The sequence below is a fragment of the Hipposideros armiger genome, unplaced genomic scaffold (genome assembly GCF_001890085.2).
Source record: "Hipposideros armiger isolate ML-2016 unplaced genomic scaffold, ASM189008v1 scaffold_146, whole genome shotgun sequence".
Taxonomy (NCBI): domain Eukaryota; kingdom Metazoa; phylum Chordata; class Mammalia; order Chiroptera; family Hipposideridae; genus Hipposideros; species Hipposideros armiger.
Genome location: NW_017731496.1, coordinates 82,633 through 98,777, shown reverse-complemented (window position 1 = coordinate 98,777; position 16,145 = coordinate 82,633). Strand labels below are relative to the sequence as shown.

General features: G+C 36.2%; 1 protein-coding gene across 5 annotated transcripts in view; it reads right to left on the bottom strand.

Moving 5' to 3' along the window:
* Positions 1-7,237: 7,237 nt before the first annotated feature.
* Positions 7,238-16,145, bottom strand: part of SKP2 (S-phase kinase associated protein 2) — a 33,420-nt gene continuing 24,512 nt past the window's right edge. For 3 of the 5 annotated variants that reach the window (XM_019650753.1, XM_019650752.1, XM_019650754.1), the window contains 3 exons: positions 13,983-14,034; positions 13,713-13,820; positions 7,238-9,151 (listed from right to left, as the gene is read on the bottom strand). In XM_019650753.1, the coding sequence (XP_019506298.1) occupies positions 8,938-9,151; positions 13,713-13,820; positions 13,983-14,034 (374 nt within the window). In that variant the 3' untranslated portion in view covers positions 7,238-8,937. Of the gene's footprint in view, positions 9,152-10,653; positions 10,892-13,712; positions 13,821-13,982; positions 14,035-16,145 lie in introns of all 5 variants that reach the window. The other 2 variants (XR_002124898.1, XR_002124899.1) reach the window with 2 other exon arrangements.

Sequence of the window (16,145 nt, the reverse complement as noted above, 5' to 3'; positions counted from 1 at the left end):
TGTTTTTTAATGGACTATATTGTTTCCAAGAAACTTGCTACCAAACAAATCTTTGGAACAGAACCGCTTTTAAGTTGGAGATAGTTCATTTTGCACTTCTCAAGTGACCATCTTTTACTGAAAGTGCTAATATTTGGTTTTTCATTCTTCATAGTAACAAATGAATATAATGAATCGCTGCTCTACAGTCCAGAAGAACCAAAAATACTTTTCAGTATTCGAGAACCAATAGCAAACAGAGTTTTCTCAAGCAGTCGTCAGCGCTGTTTCACCTCAAAGTAAGCTTCCAAAGTGTTAATGTTTTCATCTCTTGTATTATAAAGCACACTTGGTTTTAATTAAAAGTATTCAATTTCATTCAAATTAAATCTGGTGGGAGAAGTAGAACCTGCGGAACTAATGAGGTATCATGCTAACCTGGCTAAAATGGTATTTTCTTTCAAACTTGATATTCCATTTTTGAAAAAATTAATTTAAAAGAATTGGAGGAACAAAATTAATTAATTTACTGGGTTTGGATTTGTCTCTTTTTTTTTTTAATGTATTAAAACCACAGTAAGATCAAATTATCATTTTAAAAGAAACTGGAAAGCAACTTTTTTTCATACGCTGTGGAATAAAAGCAGGACAAACATTTATATAAAACCTAAATTGTATAGCAGTAGACCTTTAGAGTAGAATTGTTTTCCCTTCCACATCTGTTAAATTTGCTTGTTTGTTTGTTTGTTTGTTTTTTTGAAGGGGGAGTATATACATAAATGAATATGATTTCTTATTTTGTAAAGGTTGCCTAATTTTCCAAACAAGGAAACTTACTATAATTGTGAAAAAATGTAATCTATTTCATGGCAAGCAAAGAACAGTTTAATTAGAAATCGCTGCTTATAGTGTGCATATTTTCTTTTTGAAAATACATAATTGCTTTTTTCCCCAAGAAAGACACTTAAAAAAGAAACTCATCTTACTTAAAACTACTTCACTCATTTGAGAGTTAATTTTGATTAAGCAAGAAATCTATACTCAAGACTCATTTAAATTCTTGCTTATATAAATAGAATAGCTATATCACTTTGGTGGTTGGAAAGTATTCCTTAAGCACATCATAGAAAGCATTTTAACAACCAAAGAGTCACAAATTGAATACATTAGGACTAAGAACTTCTGTTAATGAAGACACCAATAAGAAAATAAAAAGGCACGCCACAGTGAGATATTTGCAGTACCTGTACCCAGCAATGGACTCACATCCAGAATATACAGAGGGTGCCAAAAAAATGTATACACATTTTAAAACATTGTTTGTGGGAAACGAGTAAACTCGTCATAGCGCTTTTTATACCACTTTGTAAGCGGGCATTTTCCCGCCAAATCGCATCGTAACAAAGAGGTCTCTATACCTGAGTTAAAGTGCTATGACGAGTTTACTCGTTTCCCACAAACAATGTGATACCANTTCTGTATTCACTTTACTGAGCCTGGTAAATATGACATTTGAATGCTTAATAATCAGAATGAATAGAGGGCATGTGGTAGCCAGCCTCCAAGGTCATAACATCCTAGTATTTACACACCTTTGTAGTTCCCTACCCACTTCTGTATTCAATCAGAGCTGGCCTATGTGACTAATAGAATACGGAATGGCAGTGTGTGGATTCCAAGGCTAGGTCATAAATGGTTTTGCAGCTTCTCGTCTCTTGGATTGCTCATTCTGGGGTAAGTCAGCCACCATGATGAGATACCGAAGCAGCCCTGTGGAGCAGCTCACATGGAGAGAAATGGAGGCCTCTTGCCAACAGCTGGCACCAGTTTACCAGCCTTGTGAGTGACCCCTTTGAAAGTGAATCCTCCAGGCCAAGCTAAGCTTTCGGATGCTTGTAGTCCTAGCTGATATCTGACTGACTTCATGAGAGATTCTTCCCTCTAGAGTGTTTTAGACCTGCAGTTGACCTCAGCAGGTATTCTATAAAGTGACTGTTGATACCTTTTTTATACTTAGCACTATGTAAAGTATTACAGTGAATATAAAGTTTTTTAACCTCAGTGTTGACCCTCTCAGGTAAAGAAATTGAGTAGTCACAATTTTGCAAAAACCTTTTTTCCCGCTCTTCACACTTAGAATTTAACCTGCAGTTATTAGCAAGAGTTTGTTTTGGCAAGCCTACCCTCAACCTTTTCTTCAAGATCGAACTAAGCATTCTATAAATGATAATGATTGAGCTTCCTGGATACCTTTTCCACATTAGGTGCCATATTCTCTCATTTTCCTATGGCAATATATAGGCAATCTTAACACTTTATTGTTTTTAATAAACAATAATTTAATAAATTTGCAATTTAAAAAACAATTTCTGTCTTCAACAAAAAGCTGTGAACTCCTTAAAGGTGTTCATCCTGATAATGTTTTTGAATAAATGAAGGGTTACATTGGATTAGCTTTCTGAGTTCTCTTTTAGTGACTGGAATATTTTAAATGACATTTAAAAGGGGTTTATGGTTCTAAACACTTTCACATAAATAGTTTAATTCCTCAGAATGACCTTTTGAGATTCATGTTTTTATCCCCCATTTAGAGGTGAGGAAGCTGATGCTAAAGTGACTTGCCCAAAGTTAATAGTTAAATAATTTTACAGGTAAGATGCAAACACCACTGTACTAGTAGATAATTTTGCAGGGTAGTCAATCAGTGGCCAATTTACTGTTATTTTTAAATTTCACTATAATGTGGAAACTAATTATTATGTATCATAGCAATAAAGCTGGATTTAAACCACTATTAATATTTTGTCTATTTTTTTGTTCTTGTTGAAAGCACAGATAATTTTGTGGAAATATAGAGTAGAAATTTTAAAAATTTTATATGTGATTTTTGTAGTTTAGTGACACCTTTTGAATTAAGTCTTTTTTCTTCTTCTTCCCTTTTCATCATCCCAAATCCCTTTTAAAATAAAGGTCTGAGGGTCATTTATGTCTTCCTGTTCGATATACACATTCCTTCCCAGAAGCCTTACAGAAGTTCTATCGTGGTGAGTTCAGGTAGGAACTAATTACTATTATATAAATATCTTAAATGTGTGCCATTAAAAATGCTGTTAAACAGAACAAATTAGATAATATTTGGATTAGTTGATAGTTATGACAGTAGCCATAAAAAGTAATACATTAGCTGAGTCACAACCACATCTAATTTACCTTTTTTCTAGTCCAATTGGAACTATGTGGAGAAACCCTGATAAATGCCACTTGGCCTATAATGTAATTGCAAGTATAGAGGTTTTTCTCCTTTGGTGAGGTAGAGATCATGTCTCTACTTTCTTAACCTTGTTACATGGTCTTAGCAGTTTGGTAGAAAGATGGTTAAAATTATTGGCTAAAATTGAATGCTCAAATTCTCTGAGATTTTATATTTTTTATCCTCATCTTCTCCTATCCAGAGTGACTGAGGGTTAGATTTACTCCAACCATGCTCAGATTCTTGGTATCTCTGTGTTATGTATTAGGTGTTTCTTAAGTGGTGGGGATTTTTTTTCATATTTCTTTCACTTAATTTGTTCAGTGGTCAGACTACCCCAAGAAGAGAAGAGTAGAGGGGAGGAGCTGAGATAGGGCTGGCTGATTATAGTAGAGCCGAGTTGGACTACTTTTTATTTCCTGACTTGGACTAGATTTTTTCTCTGGGTATTTGGGAAATTGTATTAAATCTTCTTGACTTCTGGAGTTATTTTATTAATAATGATTCTAGTTTCTGGTCATTTCAGAACTGGCACTTCTACAAATGACTAATTTATAGCTAGCAAGTGGGAGTATGTTTTTGTATACGTATCTCACAGGTCTGTCCCATTGGTTTTTTGATGTATCAGTTTTTGGTTTTGAAATCAATTAAACCTGACTTTTTTTTTTTCCTTTACTTTTACCAGAAATGTCATTTAAGTTTTAGTTGTAATCTTACATGTTATATTTGTTATTGATCTCTTTTTGCTTTTATTGTAAAAAAAAAAATCATCATTGCAGAATTTTAGAGGAAGGATTTTTATCTAATCCAGCCACCTTAACACAATACTATTTTAATTTCAGAATGCTTTCTTTTTTGTATATGTTATATTTTTGGATGAGTAAAACAGTATCTTGGATTTAATGGATACTTGATAAAGAATTTGACTTTAATTCAAATTATTTGGGAGATTTTGTACACGTACATTAGATATTTTCATTACAGTTGCAAAGAGAAATAAACATCTAAATCTGTCTTTGAGCAGGAACCTTGGGTTTTAGGTATTTCTGGTATAATTTATTCATGGAATAACTAGTTTTTTAATAGGAACTTTTTAATTTGGTGAAATTATAATGCCTAATGCTTAGTTTAATTTATTCTATCTTGACATATCTTGCTTTTCCTTTACTCTTCAAAGGTGGCTATGGAGGCAGCGAATCAGGTTATACCTTGAAGGGACCGGCATAAACCCTGTCCCTGTGGACCTTCACGAACAGCAACTAAGTTTGAATCAACATAGTAGAGCCTTCAACATTGAACGAGTCCATGATGAAAGTAAGTGGATTGGGAATTAGATGCATTTGGGGCAATATTTAACTTATAGTTCCTTTGATCTCTAATTTCTAGAAATAATACTTTATAATTTTACTTCGGGATTTTAGTGCCACTGACAACACTCAAAACTTACGTACAACAAACTACTTCAGGTGTAAAACATTATAATTAGACACTGAAATAACAAATGTAGCATATTTCTAGAAGAAATGTTTTCTAGGATGGGTTTGAAAACTAGTGGATTAGGGANTGATCCACAAATAAAAATACTAAACTTGGCCAGAGTGCCTCTCCTATCTCTGCAGCTTGTGGCTAGGGTACAGGAGGAGGAATCAAGGACCAGAGACAGAATGACAGCCAGATGTTATGTGTCTCTTGATGGAAGAACATAACACCTATCAAGTATGTCCTTGCTATAAAAAAAATTAGGCCTAGTCTAGATCAGGGTTTCTCAACACTGGCACTATTGACATTTTGGACTACACACTTCATTGTTATGGGAAGCTGTCCTGTTTTTCTCTAGGGTAGTTAACAGCATCCTTAGCCCTCTACCCAGTAGATACCTATAGCACCTTCTCCACTTGTGATAACCAAAAATGTCTTCAGATAATACCAACTGTCTCCTGGGGTGCAAAATCACCCTTGATCTAGAGCCATTTGCTACTAGGTCTAACTACCAATTTATGGATTTAGGGGACAGATTAACCTGTTAAACATCATTCCAGGGATTACATGAGCAAAATCCAGAATGTGAAACACAGGACAAACAACCTAGATTCAATAAAGGAACAAAAGGGAGGGAACATAAAGATTAAGAGACTGTCAAATCAGTCCTAGCCAGAGCAATTAGGCAAGAAAAAGAAAACATTCAAATTGCAAAGGAAGAAGCAAAACTGTCACTATTTGCAGATGATATATATAGAAAACCCTAAAGACCACCAAAAAACTGTTAGCACTAATAAGCAAATTCAGTAAAGTTTCAGAATACAAAATCAATACATATAAATCTGTTGCATCTCTATAAACTAAAAACAAACTATCAAATTAAGAAAACAATGTCATTTATAGGTGTATCAAAAATAATAAAATACCTAGAAATGAATTTAATGAGGGAAGTCAAAGACTTGTATGAAAGAAATTGAAGAAGACAAAAAAATGGAAAGATATTTTGCGCTCATGGATTGGAAGAGTTTATATTGTTAAAACCTCTATACTGGGCCGGCCGAGTGGCACATTGGTTAAGAGTTGGCTTGGGAATGCCAGTTCTGAGCAGCAGGGCCCCGGTTTGGATCCCACATGTGGGCCAGTGACGCTGTGCCCTCTACAGCTAAGATGGTGAACAACAGCTTGGCCTGGAGCTGGGCTGCCATAAGTCGCCAGCGATGGCGTAGGCTGCAGTGGGCTGCCATACGCTACCGTGAGTGGCCGGCAGCTGGCGTGAGCTGCTGTGAGCAGCCGTCCAATGGCTGGTGAGCGACTGCCTCACCCGGGAAGAGCACAATCATCACAATACCAACATGGGCCAGTGAAGCAATGTCCTCCACAACTAGACTGAAGAACAAAAGGACAGCAACTTGTCTGTTCCCCTTCCCCGATTCCCCAATTAAAAAAATCTTTAAAAAAAAACCTCTATACTACCCAAAGCAATCTACAGATTCAACACAATCCCTATAAAAAATTCATGGCATTTTTCACAGAAATAGAATGAAAAAGCCTACAATTTGTATGGAACCACAAAAGATCCCACATAGCCAAAGCAATCTTGATAAAGAACAATATTGGAGGCATCACACTCCCTAATTTCAAACTATACTACAATGCTGTAGTAATCAAAACAATATGCTACTGGCATAAAAACAGACACATAGATTAATGTGACAAAATAGAGAACCCGGAAGTAAACCCATGCATATATGATCAATTAATTTTCTACAAAGGAGCCAAAAATATATAATAAGGAAAGGATAGTCTCTTCAATAAATGGTGTTGGGGAAACTGGACCACAATTTTACACCATACACAAAAATTAACTCAATAGATTATAGACTTTAACACCTGAGACCATAAAACTCCTAGAAGAAAACGTAGGCAATAAGTTAATTGAAATTGGTCTTGGTGATGGGTTTTTTTTGTATTTGACACCAAAAGCAAAGACAGCAAAAGCGAAAATAAACAAAGGGGGACTAACATCAAACTAAAGTTTCTGCACAGCAAGAAACCATCAATGAAATGAAAAGGTGAACTACTGAATGGGAGAAAATATTTACAAGTCACATACATCTGATAAGGGGTTACTATCCAAAATATATAAAGAACTCATACAACTCAATAGCAAAAAACCAAACAAAAAACCAATCCGATTAAAAAATGGGTAGAAGCTATTGATACATACCACCTTTTCTTTATCCATTCACTTGTCAGTGGACGTCTACGCTGTTTCCATATCTTGGTGATTGTACATGATGCTGCAATGAACATGGAGGTGCATAAACCTTTTTGAGTTCAGTGTTTTCATTACACAGACACACACACACACACGAATATTATTCAGCCATAAAAAATATCTTACCACTTGTGACAACATGGATGGATGGACCTTGACAGTATTACGCTAAGTGAAATAACTCAGATAATTTTAACTACAGTATTTAAGGAAAAGAGAAAGAAAAAAGGAATACAACTTCTCTGAAGTACTCATTTTTATAAAAATGTGTTTTATTTTAAAACAAGTCTATAAAAGTAGAAATCACATACAAAAATACAGATTACTCTGACATGTTAGCAAAATAGCTTATGGCTGGACTTGAGTTTGGAAGTACTGCATGTTTGAGGGCGTCCAGAAGTCGGAGTCCAACCGGATCCTATCCCCAGCCCTTGTCACTAATCTGTAAACAATAAGTTCAAGTAGTATTTAGCACTTTTTAACTACTACAAAATTGAAACAATCATTTCCAGTATAGCTACTTTAAAATGTTCTTTCTTAGGTACAGGCAGATAAGGGCACTTCAAAACATTGTTTCTAACATTTCAAAAATCTGATTACAATGTTAATAGACATGGCAAGTTTTGGCTTTTCTGTTCCATTTTGTTCATATGGGGAGGTCATCAATTTAAACAAGAAATTAGTGTTGTTGTTTTTTTAAAGTAGAATTGAACTCGCCTGCTTCTATGTGCCATTTAAAAAAACCACTGATGCTACAAAAGGTTCAACACCTGAGTTCACTTTTCTGCAGGGGCAAGCTGTGCTTTCTGCTCTGAAACTATGGGACACACACCTGCTTCTATTGTATTTGTGATTGAGAGGAACATGCAGTTCTTCTTAGGGAACGTTAGGTCCAGAACCTTGTAAAATGGGTAGATTCAAGCTACTATTGTGGGAGACACTTTAAAAAAAAGGACAATTTAAAGTACTTGATTCCAGAGTAATACAAAAATAACTTCAAGGACCTCAGCAATAAAGGAAAACGGGAGGCAACTTCATTCAGTTCAGCTTTCCATCCAGCATTTCAACAATTGAGACTGACTGGTTACTACCACCTTTCTAAAAAAAAGCAAGGCATTTAAAAAGCTCAAGAACCCATGTTAACACCATTTGATCATCCAGTTAGAAGACCACAATTATATCACCTCAGCTAATGTAGAGTTCTGGGAAACGAGTACATCAAAGGTTACTTCATCAGTGTGATTTAGAGGATACTTCAGATTAACCTGTCATAGAAAGCTGCCTTGCAAGCTTTCAAATTCTATGCCAACTCTATACCTCTGGCTGATTGGTTAGCTGGTTTTTTACTTAGGTTTTAAGGTGGATTTCTGAGGGCTATTTACTTCCAAGAGCCTAACTGCAAGTCTAAAGGCAAGGTTGAAATGTGCATTTTTCTTTTTTTATCCTCAGAAGAGATTGCCTCAACTCTAGTATCCTAGGATTCTTGCTCACACAATACAGATAGCTTATTATCCTTCCCATCTACGTCTTATAAAGCAATACTAGAAAATTCAATAGGAAAGTTAAGTTACCATATAGAATCATGAAAATGATTTGCTGGTGATACTTAAGCTTGATTCTAAACATTTAATAAGGGCACTGAAAGAGATGGCGCAAATTTTGCTCTTCAAAATTGCTTGAAATCACAGGCTCACTTTCCTAAAATTTCGTTAAGTTCTACACTTAGGCTTGTAAGGGCATAGCAGTGACAGAAGCTTTTATAGTCATTTATAAAAAGCAAGAACACACTTCATTGTTTTCTCTCAAATAGTTCTTGAATATACTTGCAGGATGAAGGCAACGGGAAAACCAAGAATAAAGATAGCTGAGTACTCTGGCAATTGGGCTTCCTGCCTATTTTCCCTGTCCAAAAGAAAAAAAAAAAAGGAGACATCATCCTGCAATAAATACTTCATAGACAGGTGGGCTTTTGCAATGTCAGTTGGCATTTGATGCCCCATATCTCCGGGTGGTTCTTGTTGCCAACGGTAGGCCTGGCAATGGTGGTAAAATGGGAACAATTGATCTGTAGATGAGGAAGGGCTTCCTTTAACAGTTGAAGGGTACCGTCTGGCACGATTCCAAAAACTTGTAGCGTTTTCAGTGTGGGAATTTCTCCAAGTTCACTGGAAAGGAAGAGAGAGACTTTCAGAGTCGCAGTATCTACGGAAACTGTTCCATTCGAGTTACATGACCTGGTTTTGACACTTGGGATTCTATTATATAACATGCACACTGAAAGCATGATTTGCAATCAATGATTTAAGAAAATAGCAAAGGTGAATCAGCACAGGCCACAGCTTGGGAAACGTGGCCTTAGGAGACGTGCCAGGGCATGTTGTAGAATTTCTAGCAACCTACAAACCCCAAGGTTTATTTAAAATCCAACCATATTTGCTGCCTTTCTCCATTCTTGATTTTTACTGAAAGGTGTTACTGTGTTATGAGGAAAAGCTAACAAGCTAGCAATGGTAAAAGTACATGTTTTACTGTGGCATCAGCTGGACATCACCAAAGGTTACATGCAATTTAAGGTTATGGACTTGACCTTAGGCTCCCGCTCTCAAAAGCTGTCGGCAGGGGTGACAGCTTACTAATAATAGTCAATAGTCAAAAAGTCCATTATATGTGATGGAACTTAACAGTGACTTCACTAAGCTATTTTGGACAGGGTTATGTAGTTGGGTACAGAGTGAGAAAGAGGGTGATCAGTCACACCTTTAGAGGAGGCAGGCAACAGCCATCAGACCTCTCTACGTATTACCATGTTTTTGTCACATAAAAGCTAATCCTCTTAGGTGTTCCACATGAGATGAAATACATAATAACTCTTATCAACAGTGAAATGCTGGTTCACACACACACACACACACACACACAAGGGAGCTTGTTTACCCAAAGTAAATACTTTGGGATAATGATTCTTCTTACCCCTGATCTATGTGCTTAGAAATTGATCTCTCTGATCTGTATTTGCTCCAGATTGGGACACACAGTACAAAGTCTCAGAAAAGGGAATATTTAGTTAAGAATGTCAACAAAATCCCACTGCAGATCAGTGAACATATCAATAACCTAGAGTTAGAAGCATCTTTTATGTTTTCATATTGCCAGTAATTACTTAAGTAACAAATTCCCCTTATGATAACTGACACCCTGCCTCCAATCTTTCTTCCAGCCCGTTCTATAGACCAATAGCCAAGTATCTCCCTAAAACCTAGTTCAGATTATGTCACTATCCTGCTTCAAAACCTATGATGCTTCCTTCGTGTTTAAGGAACGGAAACTGTTCAGCTCGCCTTAAGACCTTCCATGCCTAACCTGCTCACTTCTTGTTTCCACTACTCCTCTAAGTGTATTTATTCTACGTTCAATAGTGTTTTAAACACCAGAGACGTTTAATATATGTTAGCTGACTAGAGCATGAAGGGTAATTTAGGAAACAACAGTACTATCCAAATAAAATCAATATGCTCGGTGTTCATAAGGGGACAATAAGACGTGGCAGTCACAAACACCTAAAAGAAAATCAGAAAGAACACATCGTTGTTCTTAAAGTAAACAAATCTCTGGAATACAGAAACAGGAGTATAAAGAACGGTCACGATACACAGAGGGTTACACTTACCACTTCAGATGACAGCAATCCCTCCTAACCTTAAATCCCTCTTCTGGGAGATGTGAGTATATGAGAACTTTGTAATAACCATGGGAATTCTGGCTCTGGGACATCCACATTAGCCAAATCCTAAGTCATTCTGCAGTGGACAGTATTTAAAAGAAGAAACTGTAGGTGGGAATAAGAGAAGGAGATACAGCAGATGGCAGGAGAGGGTATGTTCTTGCAACAGCTCTGAGAAGGAACCCTGGTGAGGAAGAAAATTGTACCTGACTCTTAGAAGACAAAGACACTCAGGTGTTATATGTGAGGAGGGGATGAGCTGTATGGGATGAAGGATGAAGGACCATTTCCAAGCCGAAAAACCAGGAAATCATTAAAATTTTAAGGAGACCGAAAAAAAAAAGCCTCAGCAAACTAAAGGATAGTAAATAGAAATGAATAGTTTAAGAGGCATTATTTCTAATTTAAGAAGTATAAAATGTATACTTAATGTCTTAAGTATCTTTGTTTAGTTTTACAAAACAAAAGATATTTATAACCCCTTCCTTCCACAGGTTCACTCTACCTCATCTACATAATCCTGTTTTCCTTATAAAATCTTAAATCCCTCAGCTATAAATTCTCCTAACACAGGCGTTTCTATTTAGTCTTTTCTCATCTCAGATCAGTTTACTATCTCCAGTTTGAGTTTCATACTTGAATGGAAAATATGGAAAAATTACAAGAAAGTTTAGACCAATTAAGGAGTAAGGGGATAAATACAATGAGAATGTCTTGAAGAAAAAAAAAAGTAGTTCCCCAAATATTTTAAAACATTATCAGTATAGGAGAAAAGCACTCAAATTTTATTTTCCCACTTCTGAGTTAAGAAATAAATATTCTTTGGCATAAAATGGCTTTCTGGAAATCATGGCTGAGGATCCCAGCAATATGAGATCTTACTATGTATCCAAATACAACAGCTGCTAGAATGGCTGAAATTAGGGGGAAAAATATTTTATTCTGAGAAACTTTTAAGGACAGAGCACTAGCAAGCTCATCTCAACGGAGTCACCAGGGAAACCAGTGTACTATTTACACAATGCCTAAAGAAACATATTCTTTCACCTTTAAGTTCAATCAAGAACCGCATCTTTCTTCTTTCTGTTCTCACTCTATTCTGGTGGACTGATTTGTAATTAAACTTCTGATGCCCCTGTTTCTCTCATTTCAACACAAGAGTTAGACAAATAACTCATAATAATGCAGCAAGGGTTCACACCTAGGTTGCAACCTCAGGCCCCTGCCCTTGACCATCAATTCACATGCTGGTAGGTCTCACTAAGCAAGCGTTTTTATCCCACTGGATAAAAATGTTAAAATGTGGGGGCTCACAGTCTCCCCTTGGCTTCTGCTCAAGAAAAAGCATTTGGGGATTATGTGCTTAGCTTCCTTCTCTCTGCAGAGCAAGAACAAAAGTAAGACATGGATACATCCTCGTGAGAAAAAGAATGATCTCTGCACTCCCCAGGTGGCAAGGACAGGAAAGAGTGGATGACAGAGAAACCTTTCTGGGTAGATGCTAGAGTCTCCTAGGAGCTCTGGGTGCTACAAAGGGCAGGAGATTTTAATAAGAGTTCCATGTATGTGAATTTAGACCCTAACACCTAAGAGCCATGCAAGGAAATACTGGCATCCCTTTTAGGCAGTGCTTTTCCAAGTAAGATGCCAGCTCATGCCCTGAGCCCCAAGATTAATTAAAGTTATTAATTAAAAGTATAAATTACTGCACTCCCTAATTCTACTCGTTAACCTGTATAGCTGAAGCATCCGATTTATTCATTAATTCTTGAAACTAACTTATAAGATACAAACAAATAATGTGAAGGCTACATAAGCTCTTTGTTCAAATTCACCATTGTTCTTTGGAAGGAATCAGAAGCTTAATTATCTTCATTTGGGTAGTGGCTACCTGAGGTCAGCAGCCTCATTTGGGGCATAATGCCTAGAATAAGAGGGAAGGAGACCTGACCAAGTCTAAGATACTGATTTCCTGTGGTTTTCAAAAAACTTGCTATACATTTACATATGACATAAGGAAGAATTTTCCAGCCCTTTGGGATGAAAAAAAGGAAACTTTTTTTATAAATAAAGAGATGATATTATTCCCATAACAACTTGAGTATAATACTTCCAAAAAAAGAAAAAAAAAAAAAAGATGGACAGGATTCCTTTTTTCTTTGCACGCCCTTGATTTTGTGGAAGTTGCTGAGGAGGTACAAAATCAACCCTTGTAAAAACTCCCAGATTAAATAGAGATTATTCTGCATTTGAGGAGACCTGGGATGTAGACCCAGCTCAGCCATGAACTCACTACACAGCTATGGGTAAGTAACTTCACTCTTTTGGACCTCAGTCTCCCCCTCTTTCAAAGACAGCATCAGATTCTTATACTATTTCCACTTAAATATTTCTATTCTTCCCATCCATTGACCCTCCAGGATAAATATCACTAGAAGATTATAGAACTTTTCCTCTAAGCCCAGGTGAAGGCTTTTGGAGTCAGGGAGCTGATTTGACAAAGCTGGGGAAAAAAACCCCCCACAGGGTCTACCGCCGCAATTCTACTCAGAGCTCCCTGATCATAAAGACCACCTTTTCTAAGTCCTCCACAGACACTAGTGCAGTATTCTAATATTTAAACCTGCTCACAGCTAAATAATCGATGTTTGGGGAATTCTTTCAGTCAACTCTACCAGACATTTTAAGCAAAAAATTTTGCCTTGGTTTTTCTATTTTGCTGGTCTTTCCTAACCAGTTTGTGGAAGTTTTAAACATCTATTAATAACAACAGATTTTAACATGCAGAGACATCTCTTTGGGTCTCTGCTTTCTACTAGCTTTAGAAAACAAAGGGCCCGCCGAGTAGCTCAGTTGGTTAAAGAGCTCGCTCAAGAGTGCAAGCTCTGAGGAACAGCGGTTTGATGCCCAGCCCGAGCTGAGCTGCCGCTGAGCTGCCAACAGGTGGCAGGATGGCTCAGCTAAAAAAACAAAACAAAACAAAACAAAACACCAAAAATACTTACAGTAAAGTTTCAGGTATTATATCGTAGCATCGACTGAGTGATAGGTGTTGGAGGTAGTTAAGCTGGAAAAATTCCGGAAAGCAGTCATGCTTTAGCATGATACTATCGCTGTAAGAGAGCAGAAGAAACGATTCAAAACCTATCCATCAATTCCAGACTGAGAAGACAAAAATAGTCTACTACTTAGTTCCTTCAATTCAACATATTAGAACTTTTCGTTGTTCAATAAGCAATCAGGATTTTTCACTTTTTTTCTAAATGAAAAAATACCTTAAGTCTAGATGGACGAGGTTGGGGCATCTTCCAACTAAGGTAGAGACATCTAGGAAAAGAAACAAAGTCGCTATTAAACAAGGAATAAGACAAGGATATCTGCTCTCAATACTATCATTTACCATTGTGCTGTAAGTTCAGAATAGTCACACACTATTATAAAGAAAAACAAATTTATCATCTTGACATATAAGATTTTCTACCCTGAAATTCCAAGAGAATCACCTCAAAACTACTGGAAACAGTAGAGAACTATGTAAAATGAGTGGTTAACAACAATCCATAGCTCATGTATGTAACAGCAATAACTGGATGGGAAATTTTTTAAAAATCCCATTCATAACAGCAAAAGCAAAACAAAAAACCACTATAGTCATAGGCCACATAACAACGTCAATGATAGGCCACATATACGACGGTGGTCCCATAAGATTATAATTGATCTGAAAAATTCCTCTCACCTAGTGACGTCCTAGCTCTCACAATCATAGTGCAAAGCATTACTCATGTGATTGTGATGACGCTGGTGTAAACACACCTACTGCGCTGCCAGCTGTATAAAAGCATAGCACACACAGTTATGTACAGTACATAATGCTTGATAATGATTAATAAATGGCTATGTTACTTGTTTATGTATTGACTATAGGTTTTGTCATTATTTTAGTGTACTCTTCCCATTTATAAAAAAAAAAAAAAAAGGAAAGTTTGCTGTAAAACAGTATGCCGTGTTACGCATGCCAGGAGCAGCCTCATACACCTTTGGGTACCGCGTCTCTAGAATGCATCATTTTCTCTTGCACTTGATTTAATCTCATGTTGTTTTGTACACTAACAGGCTGTACAGGCTTGTGGCCTAGGAGCAAGAGGCTGCACCATACAGCCCAGGTGTGCAGTAGGCTGTACCATCTAGCTTCATGTAAAGATACTCTATAATGTGTGCACAATGACAAAATTGCCTAACATTTCTCAGATGTATGCCAGTCATTAAGTGGCGCATGATTATGTAAAACAACATATCATAAAGGTAGCACTTAAACTCGGGAGAAATCACAGCTTACTAAACAACAATATTGCTACCACAACCAGAAGAAATGTATTCCTGCAACTTAAATAATATATCCAAATAAATTCCGCATATTAAAAAGTTCTAAATGCAAAAATCCGGGTAATTACTCATTGGATCTTGGGATGGGTCAGGAGTTTCTAGACATAAAAGAAAACATAAAGGGAACTGATAATTTACTACATAAACATTTTAAAACTCTACCGTGTTAAAACAAATCACAAACAAAATTCAAGAAGCAACAGAAAACTGGGAATAAGAGTTTGCAACATACATTAGTTAGTGGTCTTATTATAAAAAGAGTAAAAAAGGATAAATAATAGAAAATGGGCAAAGAACATGAATAGATACTTTGCAAAATATAGATAATAAAAATGGAGCAAGAAATGCCAACTAAAATTGAAATATTGCTTTTTGGCCATCAAATTTAAAAAGTCTATTATAATACCCAGATTGATGAAATATAATAAAGCAGGTCTCCCCATGTACAAGTGGATATTTAATTTTATGCAGCCTTTCAGGAGAGAAAAATGACTTCTTAAAAAATAAAGTGTTCAGAGCATTACACACTTTGCGTTTTGGCTCAGTGGTTTCACTTTTAGAAAAACAGAGATGTGCATAGATATTCTTTGTAGCAACAGTTACAATAGTCCCTCCCCAATTAGTTTAATACGTTAAGCTTCCTCCATTCTTTGTTAACCTCCAGCCATTCTTCAGAACACAATGCTAATAGTAGTTACTAAAAAATTTCTAAATAATATCTCATGACCTTAAAAAAATACTCAGGATATACTGTAGAGTGAAAACAAAACAAAATATAATATATACAATGCATTATAATCTCAATTTAGTTAAAACACATTCACAAACTCATATTTACACACAAACTTACACACAAAGAAAGGGTGCGGGCAAAGCTGGAAGAACTACACCCAAACATTAAGTGCAGTTACCAAGGGTGGTGGGATTATAGACAAATTTTCAGAATTTTGAAGAAAATCACATGTGCTACTTGGTAATCAGAAAATGAATCAATAAATGTTATTTATTTTAAAAAACAGACAAGGTTCAATAATATTTGAGGTTGTTTTTTT